Source organism: Elgaria multicarinata, chromosome 3 (assembly GCF_023053635.1).
Source record: "Elgaria multicarinata webbii isolate HBS135686 ecotype San Diego chromosome 3, rElgMul1.1.pri, whole genome shotgun sequence".
NCBI lineage: Eukaryota > Metazoa > Chordata > Lepidosauria > Squamata > Anguidae > Elgaria > Elgaria multicarinata.
Window position 1 is genome coordinate 29,044,065 of NC_086173.1, and position 21,444 is coordinate 29,065,508.

The window sequence follows — 21,444 nt, forward strand, 5'->3', positions numbered from 1 at the left end:
ATGCTGATGTGTGTGAGGCATTTATTTAGGGTGACCAAATGAAAAGGAGAACAGGGCTCCTGTATCTTTAACAGTTGTATTGAAAAGGGAATTTCAGCAGGTGTTATTTGTATATATCGATGGGGAACTTGGTGAAATTTCCTCTTCATCACACCAGTTAAAGCTGCAGGTGCCCTGCCTTCTTTTAAATCTGGTCACTCTAGTATAGCTCCTGCAGCTTTAAGAGGGAATTTCACCAGGTTCTCCATATATACAAATGACACCTGCTGAAATTCCCTTTTCTATGCAACTGTTAAAGATACAGGAGCCCTGTCCTCTTTTTCATATGGTCACCCTAATTTATTGAAAACATATCTGTTTGTCTTGGCTTTCCCCTAGCCATGAGCTACCTTGTGTGTGTGGTCTTTTTTGCTTGTTTTGGTTTTATTCTTTTGTAAACTGCTTCCAGCATTTGTTTCAAATGAGAAGGAGTATATAAATACGGTTAATAATTAAATAATAAAAATTACTGTATATTTATATTATACTGTTTTGAAACTTTATTATTTTTCATAGTATTCTGGATTTATGTGTAACAATATTATAATGATACTTCATAATGCTAGGAATGCAGGCTACCATTGGGTTCTTTGCTTATTACATTACCTTCAACTACCATGGACCGGCCTGCAGTGCGGCACGAGATCACGTGAGTTTCGGAAATGCCACAGGTTGCAGTGGACTGGTTGAAGGACTACACAAGCACATGCTGTAGCGTGGAATGGAAGAATGCATTCATGGACTGCCTGGAAGCCCACGCCTCCGGCCGGCGTGCAGAGAGTGGTAATCCCCAGTAGATGGCACTCCAGGCTGGGAAACTTCAGGCGTAAAAATCCCCCCAAGCAGCTACCAAAGCAATCTCGTCACTAGAGGCGCTGCGCAGCCCCCTACTGTGCACCTCCCGCTCCTGCCACAAGGGGGCCGCGTGGCTCTACAGTCGAACGGGTGATGCAGAAAATGTAGCAATCAGGTCGCAATCCATCAAGGGCACTGCCTATTGGCCCGACACCGAGAGCCAATTAACGTCCATCTCAGGCCGTCTTCTTGTTTGTGTTCCTCCTGCATGAGCCAATAGCGGTTGCCTGGGCGCGGCCGCACAGCCAATAGAAAGGAACAGGTGTAATCACTCAGCCAATTAGAAGCGAGGTACGCGCCAGGCTTAGGAAAAAAACCAATAATAGGCCGAGGCGGGACCTTGGGGAGCAAGGGCCAATGGGGAGGAGATAAGGGGGAGGCGGTCGAGGCCAGAGACACGTACGGCTCGGAAAAGAACGGGAGCAGCTGCTGTAGCTACGACGGGAAGAGCTTCCACGGCAGGTAAGCGCCCCGGTCGGCCGTCTGCCTGTGAGGCCTACTTCCGGTTCCGTCTCTATAGCAACCTTGGATCTGCTCCGGTTCTGGAGTCCACTCCCTTTTTTTGTGGGGTGTCTTAGAAGGCCTCTGCCCGTGTCCCTGGACCTCCCCCTCCCCCTCTGCCTCTTTGCTTCGGATTCCCTAGAAAGAAATGGTTTGGGGAGGGGAGGGGAGGGGAGGGACTCCCCCTCCCCCTCCCCCTCCCCCTCTTCTTTGCCTGGATCGATCGGTTCAGATCCTTCTGTGGCTGGGTATTCTGAGAGCTAACGTCATAGGGATCCCCCAATCCCCTTTCTCCCCCTCCCCGTGGTGGTTCGGTGGGCGGGGTCTTCCGCGATGGCTGTGAGCAGCTGTGGTGGGCTGACTTTAGGAACTGGTTCCCGGACTCCTGGGTCTCCCCAAGGCCTCGACTCTTCACACGTGAACTTCTTCCGCGTTGGATTTGTCAAGATGACGAGGAGGTTTCGCGGGGGTGGTTTGCAGCCGAAGTCATAGTCTGGATTATTGGTTTATTTCTTTGGAGTTTTTCCCCCCGCTTACAATGTGCCTGATACTGTTCGAAGTCCAGTACAGATCTCGAATCTAAGATGGTTCCTGCCTGTGGACTCGCAAGCTAATAGGAGAAAGCTGTTCGGTTTCTTGTAGCTGCAGAGTAAAGCCAGTTTAAAAATAGGCGTTGTCTAATTTGTTTCGGTTTCCTCTGCGTGCTCTGTCGTCCGAGTGTGTGCGCGCCTTCCTGTTACTTACCTTATTTGAAATGAGAGGAAAGTTGATGAGGGAGTGGACCCTGTGCCTTCACTTGTCTTGACGAGAGTCGCTTTGGTAAAACTACGTGGTGCGAGTCAGGGTTTAAGTTTAGGGTTGGCCTCCATCTCACAGGCCTTATTTTGTACTGGGTTCTAAGTCATGAAACCTGCCTTCAATCCCCGAGCAGAGTGCTAGGATATGTGAAATACTGAAAAGACACTGTACTGTGCGTGTTGATTTCCCTCCCTACCAGCGCCTGCAGCCTGTCCCTACACACTTAAGATTAAGGGGCAGGGCTTCTTGGCTTGAGTCACAGCACCTCTGTCTAGAAATCATGTTAGTGAATCCTGTTCCCATGGTAACTTGTTACAGATCAAAGGTATTTGCACACATTGACGTTTTAGGTGATTTGCCTGAAAGGTCCATGGGCATGTTGCTTTGTGTGCAAAATGCTACAAGTTCTAGAACGTGGCAGTTGACGTAGCTTTTGAATTCCAGTTGCTTAATGAGTTGTGCAAACTCATCTGTAGCGGGTGTTTTATGCCCATAAGCCTTTTAATTGAAGATCAATATAAGAATTGGGCATTAAATCAATGATCTCTGCCCTGACCCTTGCATTCGCCTCTATTGGCTGGAGCATTTTCCAAGGCTCAGATGAAAAGTCCTTCCTGAGCTTGGGATAACAGCCTGTTGCTTGAGCGGATGTCTGTGCTTGAGAGTGCGAGGCTGAAAAACTGGGGATGTAGGATGAATGGGGCATGCCTGACGTTTGTGAGAAGGAGGGTGTAGGATTGATGTGTGGAGCTATTTATTGATGTTGAAACTCAATCCTACAGCTAGGAATTATAAAGAGAATAATCTGTCACTCGCTCAGTTAAAAGGGCTGGGATGCAGCTTAATAGCTTAGTGTTGCTCCAGTCCTAATTAATCAGATGTGTACACGAACTTCCCTTTGAAACATTTGGTGTCCGCCCTTCAGAAGTGGGATACTGGACTAGATGGAAAGTTAGGATGTCACACCTGCTTTTTTAAACAAAAAACAAAACCAAAGTTACCTTCTCAAGGGTTTTCAGCGCGGCCCTCATCTTAGTGAGTATCTCTCCTAACTAATCTAGCACTCTCCTCTGGTAACAGGATGCCTCATGGTGAAGAACTTCAAAGCCAGTTGGCTGGCTTTCTGATGTCACAGTGGTCCCATGAGTTCAAGATGGTATGGGTCATTGTTTGGATCAGCCTGTTATTTGTGCTGTGTGAGGATCTGCCTGCTAGTTGGGAAGGGTGGGGCTGAGTCCACTGCCCCAATGCCTCCTCCCTTCCTTGATATCTAGTAAGTTCCTGTGTGAGAGCAATGGTGGGTAGAATGTGGACTATCTTTTTGGAACTGGCACCCAAGCCTAGCTCTCTGTGGTTAAAGTTTATAGGGATGACTTGGTACTTTCTGGTTACTTAATGATAAGAGATCATGGGTTCCTCACTTCCTTAGAAGCAGGTTTATTCTTTAACTTGGGTTACACAAGTGCTGCCAAGTCACACTTTGCTCTCTCAGCTGGGACTCCGTTTTCATTCTAGTTCGGTTTTGCTAGCATAGAACCCAGTGGCGACATTGGTTTCCACTTCAGGGCTCAAGATTGCAAAGTTTATACATATGTGGAAATGTAAACTGTGAACGTGAGTCACTGAACAGAGCTGGGTTTCAGCATGAAGTGAAGGCTCGAATCTCTTCACCCACAAAGTTCATGGGGATGTTCTTGGTCAGTTTAATCTGCCTCTCACATCGGTCATGCAGATGTACAAGGGCATGCTGTAAAAAGGGTGGGATTTCCCCCTTACAAACTCCACAATAAGGAAATTTCTGAAACCTGGTGTTTGTGCTACTTTGTTTATTGAGCATGAAACTTCCACGACTTTTTAGTTACGGTGGTTTGCCAAGCGTTTAAAACAGTTATGCTCCCATTTGTACAGAACAGCAATGTGGGTTCTTTTTGGATACTGCTTTGCTTCTGAAAGGCCGGAACAGAAACGTTGAGACACAGGTGCTGCTTCCAACCATGTAGGGCTTTGTCTGTCAGACCCAGCCTTCCCCAACCTGATGTTCTCCAAATCTGTTTGAGTGCAGTTCCCAGCATTCCTGGGGGTTGCAGTCTGATGTATCTGGAAGGCAACAGTTTAAGGAAGGCTGATTTAACCCAAGAATGCCCATTCTGACTGGCCATGGCTGGCCTGGGGTCTTAGCAGCTAATGGGAGAGAAATCTGTCTATCTGAATCTTTTATCAGGAGGTATCTGGAATTGAACCTGGGTCTTTCTGCATATGGTCTTTTACTGAGCTGTAGTCCTTCCCCTGAAGCAACTTTTTGGGTAACCATCAAATTAACTTGCCCTTGCTGCTCAGAGCTGAGATTGAGAAAATTGAGATTTCGTATTTGGTCAATATAGTAAAGGCTGCAGCTTTTGGATGATATCTTCCTAAGCATTGCCTTATCAGTGCCCTTCAATATTTAAAGAATCATAACTATCTGCTGTCTGAAAGTTGCAGTTTCATCACTTTTTCAACTGTTGGCTTAGCCTCTGCTAAGGAACTACTACTTTTCTGGATGACCAAATGCAGAATAATTTATCTGTTGGCTGTTGTCCTTCTATGAGGGGGTTGCAGCAGCATTGCTTTCAACAGAGCTAGCCTCCTCAAGTTCAGGAAGACTGTTTCTATGTGCTTTCAAACCATTCCTACAATGTTTCTGGAAGTCTAATAGTTTTAAGACCGAACATAAAGGCTGAACTGCAGCACTCAGCCAGTTGACGATCTTATTCGTTATGTTCTGTGTTGTCCACCATATTGAAGGTTCTCAACCCATGGTCTGGAGTCCACAAGTGCTCTGTAAGCTCCATTGAGACGGCCCATGGAAAGGTTGTGGAACAAGAGAGACCATTTGTACAGCACCCACCCACCCCTGCACTTGGCTTATTTGTGACGATGGAGAGCGATGCTGTTTCGACTAGGGCTGGATTATCAAACCAGCTAGCAAGGCCATGGCCTAGGTCCCATGATTTCCCATAATATGCTGCTGGTTTTAACTATGGCTAGCACTGAAGAAAAAGTTATTAAAATATGAGTTGAGAATGTGCTTTGGTTTGTAGAACAAAGTTAAGTGCTCTGCTGAGACCCCCAACAATTTTCAAGTGGTTTGCAAAAAAAAAGAAACACTAAACCGTTCTCATTATTATTATTATTATTATTTATTTATTTATTTATTTATATAGCACCATCAATGTACATGGTGCTGTACAGAGTAAAACAGTAAATAGCAAGACCCTGCCGCATAGGCTTACATTCTAATAAAATCATAATAAAAAAATAAGGAGGGGAAGAGAATGCAAACAGGCACTGGGTAGGGTAAAACTAACAGTATAAAGTCAGAACAAAATCAAGTTTTAAAAGCTTTAGGAAAAAGAAAAGTTTTTAGCTGAGCTTTAAAAGCTGCGATTGAACTTGTAGTTCTCAAATGTTCTGGAAGAGCGTTCCAGGCATAAGGGGCAGCAGAAGAAAATGGACGGAGCCGAGCAAGGGAAGTAGAGGCCCTTGGGCAGGCGAGAAACATGGCATCAGAGGAGCAAAGAGCACGAGCGGGGCAATAGTGTGAGAGGAGAGATAGGAAGGAATATTCTGCTGATTTTGATTGTGGCTAGCACTGGTCAGAGTGTTATTTCTAACACTCGGTATCGGCTAGCTGTTCTGCCTTTTGGAGGATTAAGTTAGGGTTAGCAGGAAAAGTTTCCATTACAGTATGGATACTTAATATTTGTCGCTTCTGCCAGGAAAATCTAGGCACATTTCCCCAAAAACAAAAGCTAATTTGTTTGAAGGTGTTTCTTTTTTACTTTTAAAGTCATAAAGTTAGTGGACTTACTGTGTATTATTTGCAACCTTAATGCTACATTTTATTTTAGATATTCTTATTTTTGCTTTGGACTGGCAGCTTCATTGGTTTCTCTTGCTTGTTCAGGGAAGGGGGTTTCCCAGTCTGGGAAGCTTAATTCCAGTTCAGCTCTCCGTCCGATTTAGTGAAAGGTCAAAGCTTAGTAGTAGAGTCCATCCTCTGTATGTAGGAAGTCTTACATCCAGCCCCTGGAAATGCTTTTTTTAAAACAAAACAAAACAAAAAACAATTTTGGTAGCTCAACTGGGAAGGACATTTGCCTAAGGTTCTGGGGAGCTGCTGCCTATGTGCATAAATAGATGAGTGAATAGTCTGGTTTGGTAATAAGGCTGATTTGATATGTTCATTATGGCTAAGGTAGCCCAGATAGTTCAAATGGAGATAATGCTCTGTTCCTGGTGTGACTAAACCAGTTTGTATGGCCTGTGGGTTGGGCACCTTACAGATGCTTCTCAGAGGGCCAACTGTTAAAGAGTGGGCCTGTTCAGAGGACACCTTAAACCAGCCTTTCTCAACCTGGGGCGCTCCAGATGTGTTGGACTACAACTCCCAGAATGCCCCAGCCAGCTCTGGCTGGGGCATTCTGGGAGATGCAGTCCAACACATCTGGAGCGCCCCAGGTTGAGAAAGGCTGCCTTAAACCCTGCAGGTCAAGGCTTTTGGTTGGTTAAGCAGCAGGGCTTAAGGTGTCTTGCGCGATGCGTTTTGCTAAACCCTGCTCACTCGCTAACCAAGATGGACCATCTGCAACAGGGTTAGAAGCTCTAACCGTGGCTTATAGTCTTGTGTGTGACAGCATGGCTTATGGTTAGTGCTAACCCCAGAGAACCACAGTTTTGCTAACCACAGAACCTGAAGTGTCGTCTGAACAGGCCCAGTATTACCTGTTTATAGCTGCCACTCCAATCTGTTGGTTTCTGCTTTATATCTTTGTTTCCAGAACCTTCCAGAGGGGCTTGCACATTTCACTTTCCTGATTCATTACTTTAAAAACTCCCAGGGTCAGATGCCTACAAGAAGGATTACTGGCTTCTCACAGCCACTTCCTGCCCTCCTTCCTCTCCCCCTCCCCCGGAAAAGGCGGCCTAAACCTCACTTGTGAAGTCTTGCTTAGCCTCATTGATCCAATTTGGCTTCTGCCCTGAACAGCTCTTGGCATCTGGGAGGAGTGGGTGCATAGCATGTGACATTCCAAGTTTCCTCCACCCCAGATTGACCTGTATTGGTGCCCTCTGAGTCGCATTAGCTGCTGCGAGCACGCTTCATCACTGAATGACATGTGTGTTTCATTTTTTGGCTGCCTTTCCCAAGTCAAATTGCTGTAAAGGTGTTGACTTCTGACTCCGCAAGATGGCCTGGCCTTGGAGTATTCCCCCCGCCCCATTGGCCTCCACAGACCAGTGACAAATGAAGCAATGTGATCACCATGCTTTCTTGAAACTGGGAGCGCTTAGCTTTTCTGCTGGCAGGATTTGACTCTCTATTCCAGGACATGGTTAATATGATCCCTGCTCAGCAGCATCTAGAAATGGCATGAACTTTGTAGCTGGGATCTTAGGCGTCTGAACAGAGTGTTGGGCTAGGTGATTCCTGAACATGAGCTTGTGTACACTTACCTTCCTACACTGGTCCAAGTCGCCATCCCACAAAGCTGCAGCAAAACTGGAAAACTTGACTCTGCATCTTGAGGAAGTCGAATAACTTGGCTCTCTCTTTTCTTTTCTTTTTTGAAGCATGGGCAACTAAATTAAATCCAAGAGCAGTCACAGCCTGTTTTCAGGGGGACAGATTCTGGTCCGGCATCTTCCACCCTAGCTAAGGAAGAAAGTGCCGTCGTGTCACGCAATCCTGTGGGTGGATGAGCTGGCCTACTATACTCACCTTTTCTTCACACCAGCTTCCCTGACTAGCCAATCCAGGCCTGCTTTGCAAGCTTACTTCCAAGTTTGCTCCTCCTTCTGCCTGTCAAAGGATAAGGAGCTTGCCGAACTGGTTTCCACCTAGGGGGTTGGAGCCATTGCTAGTTACAAGATGAGAGCAGGTATGATGAGAATAACTTCTCATAGGACCCCAGGGTGGTGGTGGAGGAGGAGGAGGAGGAGGAGGAGAGGGCCGAATTGCATGCAGAGTGGGTGAAGGGGGATCATAGCATGCTTGCAATGTTCTCCTGGGTGGTTAAAATACCTGTGCATGTTGATGCAAGGCACAACAGAGGGGAGGAATCCCACCTTGAGACTAAGGCAGCAACACACACTTGCCTGCTGATTGCTCTTGGGCTGTGGAGGCTGCCTGGCTCTGACTCCACCCCACTCCTGCCTTGGGAGGTCATTAGGAGTGCTAATACGAGCACTTTCCAGCTGCCGAGTTGCAAAGCATGGTTCCCCTGCCAGCCCAATCCCCCCCAGGAGCCTGGAGTTAGCCCTGCAACTGCCTGCAATAATTGCACCATATCTACCAAGAGGACTTGGGTGGCTGTGAAACAGTGGCAGTCTTGTCTAGCTCTTTTGAACCAGGACAAAGGCTTGCAGGTGGCGTGTTGAATTTGAGTTGGTTAGTCTGGCTCTTCTTTGTTCCTTAGCAGCGGGTATCAAGGGCCATTTTACCAAGTCTCTGTCTTTTGGTTAGTCTTAGATTGCTGGATGATATCTCTCTTTCAGTCTATCTGGAAATCAGTGACTGGTGAAAATTTGGATAATTCTTCCCCCCCACACCCCAAAGAGAGGCTGGATGGAGCAAGGAATATCACAATTAACTAGTGTGGGGTTGGTGGGAGCGAGTAGATGTATGTTTTTTGTTGGAGTAGGGCCAACTGCTTGAAGCCTTTGCAATACTGGATTAGTTAGTTGCTTCTTGCTTGGTTTCAAGTAGTGGGTCTATGACTTGGCTCAAAGTCAGTCTAAGGGTGTCGCCTTGAATAGCAACCCCGTCTCATAGTTAACTCATTAAAAGATCAGAATGATTAGCAAGATTGCTTGAAGTTCCTTCTACCCAGGGAGAGGAGGAGCCCAGAGGAGGTGCTGTCATTCCTGGAATACTCCTAGTGACTAGGGATAGGGCACTTGGATCCTTCTGGAACTGCCGAGGCACGGTGCAACCAGGCAGAAGAAACTTGCTTTTGGCTCCTAAGAGGCGTGGATGTCCGCAGGTGTGATGGAACACCTTGGTCACTCCTGTAAAGCAGCTGCAGAGTGGCCTCTCCCCCCCCCCTTCCCCATCCTCTGATGTGGCCTTCCTCTTCTTTTCTGCAGATTGTGTATTCGGACACCGAGAGATTGCATCAACCTATCAACTAGCGCAATGGATGTTTTCAACAGGAACATAAATTTTGACGCCCTTTTCAAATTCTCTCACATGTGAGTATACCCGTGGGTGCAGTTTTGTCAGTTGCGCCTTTGGGTGTGTGGAAACAGGCAGGTGGGCCTGGGATCTGCCCTTTGTGTAGCTGGTGGGCCTGGATGCAGGGCGTGGGTTGCAAGAGCCCGAGCCACTCAGGCTTTTAGCTTCCCAGTCGGAAAGGGGCTTTGTGTGCAGGACTGTATGTGGATTGGGCTAAAAATCAAAATCCACCCAGGTGACAAGTTGCACCCGCCCCACCCCCCAAATTGAATTTGGCAATCTCTATAAATTAAGCAACCACATTGCCCTGCTCTCTAAACATATATATATGGCAATCTCTATAAATTAAGCAACCACATTGCCCTGCTCTCTAAACATATATATATATATATATATATATATATATATATATATATCTTCAGCCTTTAAAAGTTTCAAGTTAAAACTTCTAATTTTAAAAAATGAATGCTGAGATCCACAAGTGAGAGAGGTTGCTGGCAGCCAACCTGTATTTGTAGGCTAATTGTGGAGAACCCTCGTGTGGAATGGAGACTTATTTATATGTGTTAATGTTTTTGTACTGTGCTTTATTTTCTCTTCTGTTTAGTGAGGTTTAGTTAAGTTTATTTGTACTATTTTATTTTATATATATATATATATAATGTATTTATCTGCCAACACTATGGCTATTGTAATTTTTGAATATTGCTGTATTTATTGCTGTTTGATACCTTGTAAATTGTATTTATTGTTGTTCATTTGTTATGTTGTGAGCCGCTTTGGGCACAATTTTGTGGAAAAGCAGCATACAAATAAAAAAATAGAATAGAAATTGATAGATTCTCCACATGCTGAATTGGAGTTCATCACATTCTGCACGGGTAGTCCGTGACTGGGCTACCCACCCCTGCTTATGCAAGGCCATTTAGAGGTTGAGATCCAGGGCTGGAAAAACATTTAAATTGGGAGCAACGAACCTTTTTCCTTTCAAAGTCCAGGTTATCTCAGTCAGAACCTGTCTGGGTCCATGTTCCAAAAGTGGACAGAGTTTGCCGGGTAGTGCAGCATCCACATGTGGTCCTCGGAGCCTGAGGTTCCCCACTCCTGCTTGAAATTGGCAGCAGAGGGCCAGCATCCAGTTCTTAGGGGCATAGGCTGGGCCGGGCAGAACAAATGCCACAGATCCTTGTGCCTTAGTATCCTGCTTCTCTATGACCAGATGCCCAGGATTTTTCCAGCTTCTCTCTTTGGCCCTCAGCTTAATTCTAGGGTGTATCTGATCCCGTCTCTGTGCAGAGAGTGATGGCCTGGCCCCAGAGGCTTTGAGGCAAGGGACGTCTGGAGAAAGGTGCTGGGGAAGTGTTTGTTTTCTCTAAGGCGATCAGTGGCGGATCAGGACTTGTTTACTCTGCGTAGTTTGCAGAGTGTCTGGGGCCTGGCAAATGGCCAGCTCTGGAAGCTGCTGCGCTTCTCAGTGTTTGAGACGCAAGAGCACTGTCTGAGCTTCTTCCTTTGCCCCCTGCAGCTCCGCATCAACCCAGCAGCACCTGAAGAAGGTCTATGCTAGCTTTGCGCTATGCATGTTCCTAGCAGCAGCTGGTGCCTACATCAATGTGGTAACTCAGCTGGTGCAGGTAAGAGCACTCTGGAATTTCTCTGGTGTTGATGTTTAAGCTTGAGATCACCATGGTTATTTGGGGAGGGGTGCTTGTGGGATGGCTGCAATGCATGGAACCCAGCTGGCAGCAATGAGATGTACCATGTCTGATTGAGTCTGGTCTTCCAGTCCATATCCTGACTGGTGGCTCTCCACAGTGGCAGAGCGATCCTCTGTATCCTTACTTGGAAGTAAGGCCTGCTGGGTTTCATAAGGCTTATTCCCAAGTTAATGTGTTCAGGATTGCAGCCAGAGTGAATTAACTGCTTGGGTCCTGCGTACCACTTCCAAAGCGGATTTTTTGTTGTTGTGAAGGAGCGTAACTCTGTGCTTATGGAGTCATCATATGCACTGGGAAATAGAAATGAAAATCCAGCTATTTTACTATGCTTTAAATTATTCTGTATTTGAATAATGACATGGATCAATCTCATCATGGACCCGGGTGTCTTAGACGCATTGGCCAGAATACCGGAGAGGGAGCTTCACTTCTAACAGAAGTTGGGTATAATACTACCTCGTGTTTTTCCTTATACATCTACTAGGAAAAGAGACTGGAACTTTCTTTAAATGCACTGAAAATACAGCAAAGGGGACCTGGAATATCCCTGAGCAGGCCAGGTTACCCATGGCTATAGCCCTCTCTGGGGATACTAAGAATAGAGTTGGGCTCCATAGTTTAGATTCTTGTGTGCTGTCTTGCCCAAACTCTGCTTTGGCCACAGCCTGTGTTAACCTCCACCCTTCCCACTCTGTCTTGCAGTTTGGATTGCTGACTGGCCTGGGAGCTTTGGGCCTTATGATCTGGCTGATGGCCACACCCCACAGCCAGGAAACTGAAGAGAAACGGCTGGGCATGCTGGCAGGCTTTGCCTTCCTCACTGGTGCGTGCAGGTGGATGGGCGGGGAGTGAGGGTACTGGCAGTTTTTATTAATGTACAAATGCAGAATTTTTGTGAGAGACAATCTATACCTTGAAACCTCGTCTTCTGCCATGTAAGAGCTGCTTTCCCTTTATGTGTTGATTTCTGTGCTGTGTTGACAATGCAACTGTGTGGGCAGGACCATTGTGCCAGTTTGTTGGGCTTCCTGGCAGGCTGGTGTGACCTGTTCCCTTGGCCCTGGCTGTGGGGCTTTGTAATTCAGACACAGAGCTGCTTGGGATTGCACCACAGGGGAGTGTCTCTTGCATAACACATAGCTCTGTGTGTGTGTGTGTGTGTAAGTAAGTAAAAGAAAGAACAAAATCATCCAGTCAACTGGAACAGCGTATTGGTTGTTACAAAAATTGTAGCTCCTTATGAAACTTGACTGAAGATGGCAAAGGACTCTTAGGGTTTAAACCTCTACGTGTTTACCTGGCAGTAACTCCTACCAAATTTTGTAAATGAGTTTCAGTCCTGAGCCAAAAGAAATTCCACATCTCTTGCATTGGCACAATCCACATTTGTGTTCTTCCAAGTACATGCAAGCAGTGAATAGGAACTGACACACACACACACACACACACACACACGCCCTCCATGCGTGTACACATGAGTGAGAAAACTGTGTCTGAGGCTGCATCCCTTTGTCCTTCCAGGAGTCAACCTAGGGCCTCTGTTGGAGATGTGCATTGCCATCAACCCCAGGTAAGAGGGAAACACTGAGCTGCCCCGTTCCTCACCATTCTGTGCCCTGTAAGTGTCCAACACAAATGGGTTGGTGAACCAGTTCGCTGCCCAGGTGATGCCAGAAACCATTGCACCATCATTTTTGCATAATATAGAAGCCGAAAACTAGAATTGCCCCCTATCCTGTAGCCCATTATTTTTTTGACACCATATTTTAGTGTGGAACTGGGAATGGGATTCCAAAATCCAACCCTTATTCCTATGTTCAACTGCTTTCCAAAATTCTCTCCTCCCCCTTCCCCCACCCTCCCAAAAAAATAGCCATCTTTACTCTAGAAAGACTGCCAGCTTCCGACTCCTGAATATGGTTCACTGAATTTCCCCGTGTATGAGATGGGTGCCGTTGAGTCTCGTTGGGACCCCTGAAGGGAGTCATAAGGTCCCGAAGGTGTAGATTGGATAGCCTCCACCCACTCTTGCCTTTTCTCTCCTTACTACAGCATCATCCCTACTGCTTTCATGGGCACAGCTGTGATCTTCAGCTGCTTCTCCCTGAGCGCCCTCTTTGCCAAGCGCCGTGCCTATCTGTACCTAGGAGGTAAGGATCAGGAGAGGCGGCCGTCTTTTCTCTCCTCCCTCCATTCCCCTCCCCTTTGAGAGAGCCCTGGCAGGCTCCCTGTTTTTTCATCATGGTTCTGCTTCCCTTTGCCAGGTGTCCTGTTCTCAGGCCTGTTCCTGATGCTGCTCTTCTCCCTGGTCAACATTTTCCTGGGTTCAACTTGGCTCTTCACGGTGAGTGGCTCTGTGTTCTTGGCCTCTGTCGGCTTACAGGAATGCTGTAAGGTTGAAAGCAGCAGCTAATTGTAGCAAAGCTGCCCTTTTCAGGATGGAGCTGGCAAGCCTGCCCCAGTATAGTCCTCTATGGCAACTGTGAAGAGGTACCCAGCTTCTTGCTGTTTGGGCTTTATTATGATAAATAAAGGCGGTGCCTGTGTGAACAATGCACTTCTTTAAAAAGGAGATCTGTACCAGGATAATGCCAAATTCCATGACTTGTAGAGATTGCGCAGATTGGCTTGACTTTTTCCTTTGCAGAATTCTGCTCATGGGGATGGGCAAGTTGCTATACAGGCTCTGACCAATACAAATCTCATTCTGCAATTCCTCTGGCTTCTGAGATCTCATCAGGTTTTGGCTTGCACACTTTCAACCACAAGTGCTAGAAAGTAGGACTTTCAAAATGAATTTTCTAAGGGTGCTGAATTCTTGACCTAGTACCACATTCTGCCCTGATGGTGCAGGAAATCTTGCCCTGGATACCTTGGAGCTGAGAGCTAAAGTACTGTGACTTCTGAATTTCCAGAATGCCTGTCCTTAGCAGTTGGTAGAATCAATCTGAGCAATTGGATTTGGCTGCCCTTGGCTAATGCACTTTCTTCTTCCTCCAGGCTAACCTCTACATTGGGCTTATGGTTATGTGTGGCTTTGTCCTATTTGACACTCAGCTCATCATTGAGAAGGCAGAGAATGGAGACAAGGACTACATCTGGTGAGTAGGTGGAAAAGGTAAAATAGCCGGGTGTCCAGTCTAGAGCTCTGTGCCATAGAAGGGGAGATGGACTGGAGGGAGAGAGGAACTGAGCAACAGATGGTAGAAGATCTGCAAGCTGAGATGATACGAAGGGGGAGCCAGGCGGTAGATTCTTTGGCTCAGTATAAAAGAAGGCAAAGATCCTTTGCTGTTGATGGCTGCGGAGTTGAATAGAAAGAAAGAAAAGAATTGAATTGCAAGAATGGAGGTTTAAATAATTCCTTTCTGAAAGAACCAGAGCTAAGCAGGGGAACAAGATAAACAAAGAAAGAACCTGGGATGGGTGGGAGATAGTGTCTTTAGCATGTTGTTAACTGCCAAGAGAGCTTTGGCTATAGGGCGGGATAGAAATGGAATTAATAATAATTTAGATCATGCTGCTTAAAAGTGGCTGGATGGCGTGCCTGACTTGGCACGGTCCTTGTGGCCTTACAGACTTGCGCTACAGCTTGATGCTCAACCTCTTCTCCCTCTGTTCCTGCCAGGCACTGTGTGGATCTCTTCCTGGATTTTGTCAACATCTTCCGGGAGCTCATGGTCATCTTGGGCATGAATGAGGTGAGTCTTCACTTATGATGGGCCTCTCTGCCTGCTGTGTGGATTTGGAATGAATCTTGCTGCTGCGGACCAAGCAAGAGACTGTAACTAAGCAACCTCAGGTGATCGGCGGGTGGCTGTAGGTGGTTCTGTGAAGAGCCCTCCCTCCTTCCATTTGCCGTAGCGGGGAGAGTCAAAACTGCTTAGCCAAAATTGAGGCAGGACAATGGCACGTCTCGTTGAAGCTTCTAGATAGGCATTCCGCACAGAACTTGCCTGTGTCTCTTGAGCTCATTGTCATTTATCATTTACCGAGCATGCTCTGCAGGTGGTATGGAAATAGAAAAACACATCCCTGGCCTTATGGTTGCACTATAAAAACACGAGTCAAAAGCAGAGGCGAGATTAAGGGAAAGGGGAAACCTTGCTTAAGCTGGACGAGAGGGGGGGGAAAGATCAGCACTGGCCAGAAAAACAACCAAAAAGCCAAGAGGGAAACGTAAGAAGAGAAGTTCTAATTTTTTTAGAAAAGAAATATAATAGTTAAAGGGCCATACAGAAAGGGCCATAATAGAGAATACGGAAATGAAAAAACAGCACCAGGAAATAGAGGTTTAATAAGGCTAGTATCTGAATGGAGGGACTTAAGAGAACAGAGCAATGAAGATATGCAGCAAGACCATGAAGAGACTTGATGATTAAGAGCAGAAGTTTAGATGTTTACAGTAAAGAAAGCCAGGAAATGGAAACACACATATGGAGGTCACACATGACTAACACGTGAAGAGAAAAAATAAACAAGCAGAAGAGCTGAAAACAGAGAATGGGTTTAAGCTGAGAGCTGAGAAACCCAACAAAACACAGTTGCAAATGCAAAATAGAATTGGGATCTGAATGCTAATTTTAGTTTTAGAAGTCAGTAAAAAAAAGAAGAAGCAAATTCAGGAAATCCCGAAGAAAATGGACAGACTGGAGCAGAAATGTAGGCTGAAAGAGGAGGATCACAGATGATGTTCAATCTCCTTGCAAAGACTGAAGAATGATATAATTGAAAGAGAAGGCTGAAAAAAAGTGGGAATTTTTAATGGTGCCTGGGGTTGGGTTGCCACCAAGATGGCTGTTGCTCCATGGACCTAGACAGACTAATTTCTAACTTTTGAAAAAATATTGATGACTAGGGGATTAGTTGGTCTCAGTGACCCCATTCAGAAGACACCTTAAACCATGGCTTTAACCACGGTGGTTAAGCCAGAAACCCAGGCTGTGTTCAGAAGACACCTTAAACCACGGCTTTAACCATGGTGAATAAAGCCATGGTTTAAGGCGTCTTCTGAACACAGCCTAGCTTTCTGGCTTAACCACCGTGGTTAAAGCCATGGTCTAAGGTGCCTTCTGAATGTGCCCAATGAAGCCAAAATGTGATTTCCTCTGGAGAGTAAGATGCAGCTCCAGATGACCAAGCAGCATATGGGGATTAGGCACAGGCTACATATTAGGATTTGGACCACATTTGAGGATTACAGTCAGGCTGACCTAGGATTTTTAGCTTCTTTTAAACAAGGAAGAAATATGTGCTTGGCTACCTGTCGTCCACTACTTCACGTTCGCACAGTTGAAAATGCCAAAGAGAAGGGGGAGGGGGCGGTGGGTATTCTGCTGTCAAGAAAGAAGATGGATGAGTGATGGCCAGCCCATCATAAACACAGACGGCACCAGTTGTAAGCAGTTTCCTCTTCACACCAAGTAGTTGTGGAGTTACTCCAACAGTGGCCACCACCCTGCAGGCTGAGGGTGGATTCTTACGGCAACGTTCTATAGTAAAAGGCAGCTCTTTCCTGCCTGGCGTGAGCTTTTCATATCTGGGCAACATTCCGTTTGTCTTGTGCCCAGGAGTCTGCACTGATGTTTTTCTCTCTCCCTTTCAGAGCAACAAGAAGAAGAAAGACAAGTGAAGTCACACCAGATGCCTGTGTGGAGCCTCCTTTTTTTTCTTGTGTCCCCTCCCCCTTGCCTCTTCCTTACTTCCATCCAGCTTGACCTGCATTAAAGCTGCCCCCCCCCAACCCCACCCGGTTGTTCTGTGTGAATGAGAAGCATCTGTGACACTTTCATACTTTGTGGAAATTGTGTTTTGTTTTGTTTTCTCTTGGTCTTTGAGCCTCTTGAAAAAGCTAGCTGGCTGATCCTAGTGCTGGAGTCTGGCTTTGCCCCCACATCCCCATCTTTTTTCCATCAGGGACTGCTGACACTCAGACCCATCCTATTGGTCGTGATCCCACAGCTCTCCTTTTCTCCTCTCTGCCCCCCTCCCCCGCCAGCCCCAGGCACACTGAGAGCGGGGAGGACAGCAACTCACACCTCGCTGCTGCGGGAGAGGATCTGCACGGCAGCACTTGCCTTGAAAATCACCCCAACGAGTCTCCGTGGCTCTTTGGGGAGGCTGGCATTGTTTAAGCTGCTTTCCACAAGGCTGTGCAGGATGTGAGGCCAAGCAGAGCTGCAGATCACAGAGACAATGCTTGGGGGAGGCCCATCATGGTTGGGAAATGGCCAGGACAATTGCTTACTGGCCCAGCGCGGCCCCTAGTTTTGCTGCTGGGTAGGTAACAAAAATGAGCTTTAGTGCAAGTAAGGAATTCTTGTCCGGGAGCCCCACCTTCTTGTTTTTTAGCACCTGCCACAGGCAGTCATTTGAGGTGGGTGTCAGTGTTGTACTGTTCAGTCTGGTTTAATTGCATTCCTAACCTTGGAATCCTAGTGTTTTGATTTGCTGAGCAGGAAGAAGCCAGTACTCTAGTTTGCAGGAGTTCAGGGGTCAAAGCAGCCTAAGGTCAGCAACGCTTGCTGAGACCGTGATCTCTCACTAAGAAAGGCCAGCAGGGGCAAGGGTAGCTGCCTGTTGACATCTGGGAAGGAGTTCTGTGGGTGAGCGGGCTGGAGGAAGAAGCCAGCTGACTGTCCTGCAGTGGGGAGGGCTACTCCTGTATACTGAGACAGGGTGGCTCCTGTTTACTCAAGGTTAAAGCGGCCCCTTGGACAAGCCCAAAAGTTTTCTCTGCAGCAAACTAGATAATGTTTATCTTGCCCTTCTTAGCACCTGAAGCCAGGCTCCATCTCTGCTTGCTTGAAAATAAAGGATTTCTTCTTCCTCTTCTATCCCCCACCCTCCCCTCTTTTGGAACCAGTGCCAAGAACTAAACTTCAAGAGATCTACTTTATATAGAGACCTTGTCTAACAGGTTTTAATATAGTAACGACTAAACTCTGTGGCTCATTGGATGTCCAGCTCTGGCTGCATTCTTTAGACTCCTACTGTGAAAGACAGGGTTTTTAAACAAAAAAGGTGTTTTGATTGAAATTTACATTGTCTTGCTTTGTACGGGGAAAAATTAAAATAAAAATCCTCAAACTTTAACCGGTACTCTCTACTTGTTGTTCTGCTTTAATTGAGGCTGTTGCCCCAATTCATTTCTTAATGGCTTGTGAATCAGACAGCGGCTTTCAAGCATGCTCTTATGCATTTTCATGCTCTGGGCCTTGTTCTAGGGTGCGGAGTCAGTTTGCAAGAAGAGCTAGAGAGACCATTGGAGGCTTCATCACCAGTGAGTGTGCTATGATGCTGCATCCTGCTTGAGTAGATTGGTAGCACAGGGCAAGCTGGCCTTCCAAGGAAGTGTGTCTGCCATTATGGAATCTGAGGAATAACTTACTATTATCCAAGGCTCTAGAGGCTTCCACTGAACATAATCTAGCATTGCCCATTCCAAGGAAGGAAGGCACAGATCTACAAATGGGAATATAGACGGCTACCTTTCATGATGAGATTAGCAAGAGGTGACCCTTTTCTTTGGATTGTCCCCATCTGGGGAAATGGTAGGATTTGGCATCTTCAATAAGGCATTACAGCAGTTGCTTCACTCTTCACCTTTCATAATGTCTGCATACAACCATCGACATGCAAATGCAGGCTAAACTACACCCCCAACAGAGCTGCCATAATTCCTCCCTTCCCAGAGGTAGTCCTGTGTCAGCAAAAGGTATAAAAAAAATTCTGTGAAATAGCAAAGTGCAACTAGGGTACGATGGAGAAAGTAAATGGGACAGGAGTAATGTATTGGCTATATAGGATAAGATCTATGTTAACCCAGGGATGGGCGACTTGTGCCTCTGGAGATTATTAGGAGAATGGAGGGTGAGGGTGGGCCTGTAATTGGGAGAAGAGGATGCAGATGTCCTCTCCTGGCAGCGGTACACTGTGTGCAGAACAAGGTTTCAGGATCCAGCCCTAGGGCTCCTGCCTCATAGTCATATAGACTTGTGCACCTATAGTCCAAAGCATCATTGCTCACAAGATGGTACCCTGGTGCCAAGGAATAGTAACCCAATGTTAGTCTCTGAAATCGACCCTGCAGGTGAAGCTGAAACCACTGTAACAGTGCCTCCAGTGCCCAGCTCATAGAGCTGACCCAGGATACCATGGTTGATGGTATCAAAAGCTAATGAGAGATTGAGCAGAATTAACAGTTAATTCTGCTCAGTGCAGGATCCAATTACAGAATTGCTGAGATACGGCCCTCTAGCTTCTGTGTAACTACCTCCAGGCCAGCAAAGGAGAGCCCATCCCTTCCTGAGGCAGGCCTGTTGCACTGTCAAACAGCTCCTACCATTATGAAGTCCCTCCTGATCTTTACCTGAAATCTCCTTCCTTTCACTTTCCACCCTTTGGATCTCTCTAGTCTTGCCTACTGGTGGCTGTGCCATCTACATGACAACCCTTCAGATGTTTGAAGCCTGTTATCATGTTTTCCCATGAACTTCTTCAGGCTAAACAATACCCAGCTTTTGTAACTGTGCCTCCTACGACTTGGTTTTCTGGGTCCTCCACCATCCAGATTGCCCTGCTCTGGTCCCACTTGAGTTATCCAGGATATTTCTGCTATGGCCATCACACCGGTTTTTCCAGTTCTCAAGGTCCTGCTCTTCCAGGACAGATTAGAGGCTATTTACTGTTTTACGCTGTACAGCACCATGTACATTGATGGTGCTATATAAATAAATAATAATAATAATAATAGGAATGGAGACGAAGCCCCTTGCAGCAGGAAGAAAAAACACTGCAGAGATGTTCAGTATTCCAGGTGCATAGTAAGATTGAGGCAAGCTGAGTGTGAAGCTGCATTTGTCTGTGATTTACATTAATGGGGTGAGCGATGCTTGAAGATGAGAAATCACCACTCTGGGGAAGAGGGTTACAGATCAATAGGGCGCCCTACTTGCCTTTAGACTCCAGCTTGGGTCCAACCCATTGTTGGCAGACTTGCAGGATTGCTTAATACTGTGGTTCTAAAGATCTCCTGTACAGACCGGACCTTGCATTCAACGTACAGCGATGATGCAAGGACAGTGCAATGCAGGCTGCTGCTACTGCCACTCCTGGTCGCTAGGGGGTGCCAGAAACTTGGAGGAAGATCAAGCCCTTGCAGTGAACCAGCAGTTACCTCATGGTAGCGTAACAGTTGAAGCCCCTTGTTGCCTGTACTAGAGCCAAATCTCCTCCAAATCCCTGTTAAGCGCTTGGCGGGTGGGGCTGGATTTCCCTCTGTTAAATCCCTGCAATCGGCCTATGTCAGACAGGGAACTGGAAGGAATACCCGCGTAGTTGCTTAAAAGCAGACAAGCCCCGTGCACGGCCACGAAACACATTTCACTGGAGAGATCCTACAGCAGGGCTAGGCCACCTGATGCCCTTTGGACTACAACTTCCATCAGCCCCAGCCAGCATGGCTAATGTTCAGGGATTGTGGAAGTTGTAGTCCAAGGTATCTGAAGGGCACCCGTTTGCCCACCCCTGCCCTCCAGTTACCACCTTCAAGTTCTCAGGCTGGAAAGAAGCAGTACCACTCCCATGATGGTTCAGGATGGGTGGGCAATTGGTGGCAGCCCAGATGGCTGATGGGAGTTGTAGGCCAAGACATCACCACTGGCTAGGGTTGATGGGAGTTGTAGGCCAAAGCATCAGGGGCTACAGGCTGCTCAGCCCTGATTTAGGGCATGGTGTGGCTGTTTCCCTTCTGATCTTGAAATGCAGTGAATCCTAAACATGCAGGCTGGAAGAGGGCCTCGGGTGAAGAGCGAAGGCACCTCTTTAGCCTTGTTTGAGGGAGGGAATGGCCCCACGAAGCACTGACCCCACCCCCATCCCCTGCTTCCCAATCAGCTAACTACCCACATGCAGGCAGCAATATCATCTGAAGAAAAGGAGTAAGGATTCTCCAGATTCCCCCACTGCCCGCCCCCCCATGGGAAAAGGCTAGGAGTATCACCAGAGCCCAGGAAGACCAGAGCCCTAACCCTGCAAAGGAATATTGGAAGGCACTGCAAGAGGATGCCAACCCATTCTGTTGAAAGCCACTCAAGAGTGATCAGATTTTAACCCAGAAAAAAAATCCTCTGCAAGCCTTACTATTACATTACAGGGACACCTGGATTATTGACTATTCATCAAGGAAGTGGGGGAGGTTTTATTCACCATGGAGAACACTGGGCAATTTAAGAACACAAGAGCCCTGCTGGATCAGACCAAGGGTCCATCTAGTCCAGCGCTCTGTTCACACAGTGGCCAACCAGCTGCCAACCA

The 21,444-nt window shown here is 46.8% G+C and overlaps 1 protein-coding gene across 1 annotated transcript; it reads left to right on the forward strand.

The window, feature by feature from the left end:
- Window positions 1–1,245: 1,245 nt before the first annotated feature.
- Window positions 1,246–18,222, forward strand: TMBIM6 (transmembrane BAX inhibitor motif containing 6). The gene is made up of 10 exons (XM_063119774.1): window positions 1,246–1,356; window positions 9,322–9,426; window positions 10,935–11,043; window positions 11,830–11,950; window positions 12,649–12,697; window positions 13,180–13,277; window positions 13,392–13,471; window positions 14,128–14,228; window positions 14,756–14,828; window positions 16,733–18,222. The coding sequence occupies exons 2-10, from the start codon at window positions 9,371–9,373 to the stop codon at window positions 16,757–16,759; spliced, it is 714 nt and encodes a 237-aa protein (XP_062975844.1). The 5' UTR covers window positions 1,246–1,356; window positions 9,322–9,370; the 3' UTR covers window positions 16,760–18,222.
- Window positions 18,223–21,444: the final 3,222 nt, after the last annotated feature.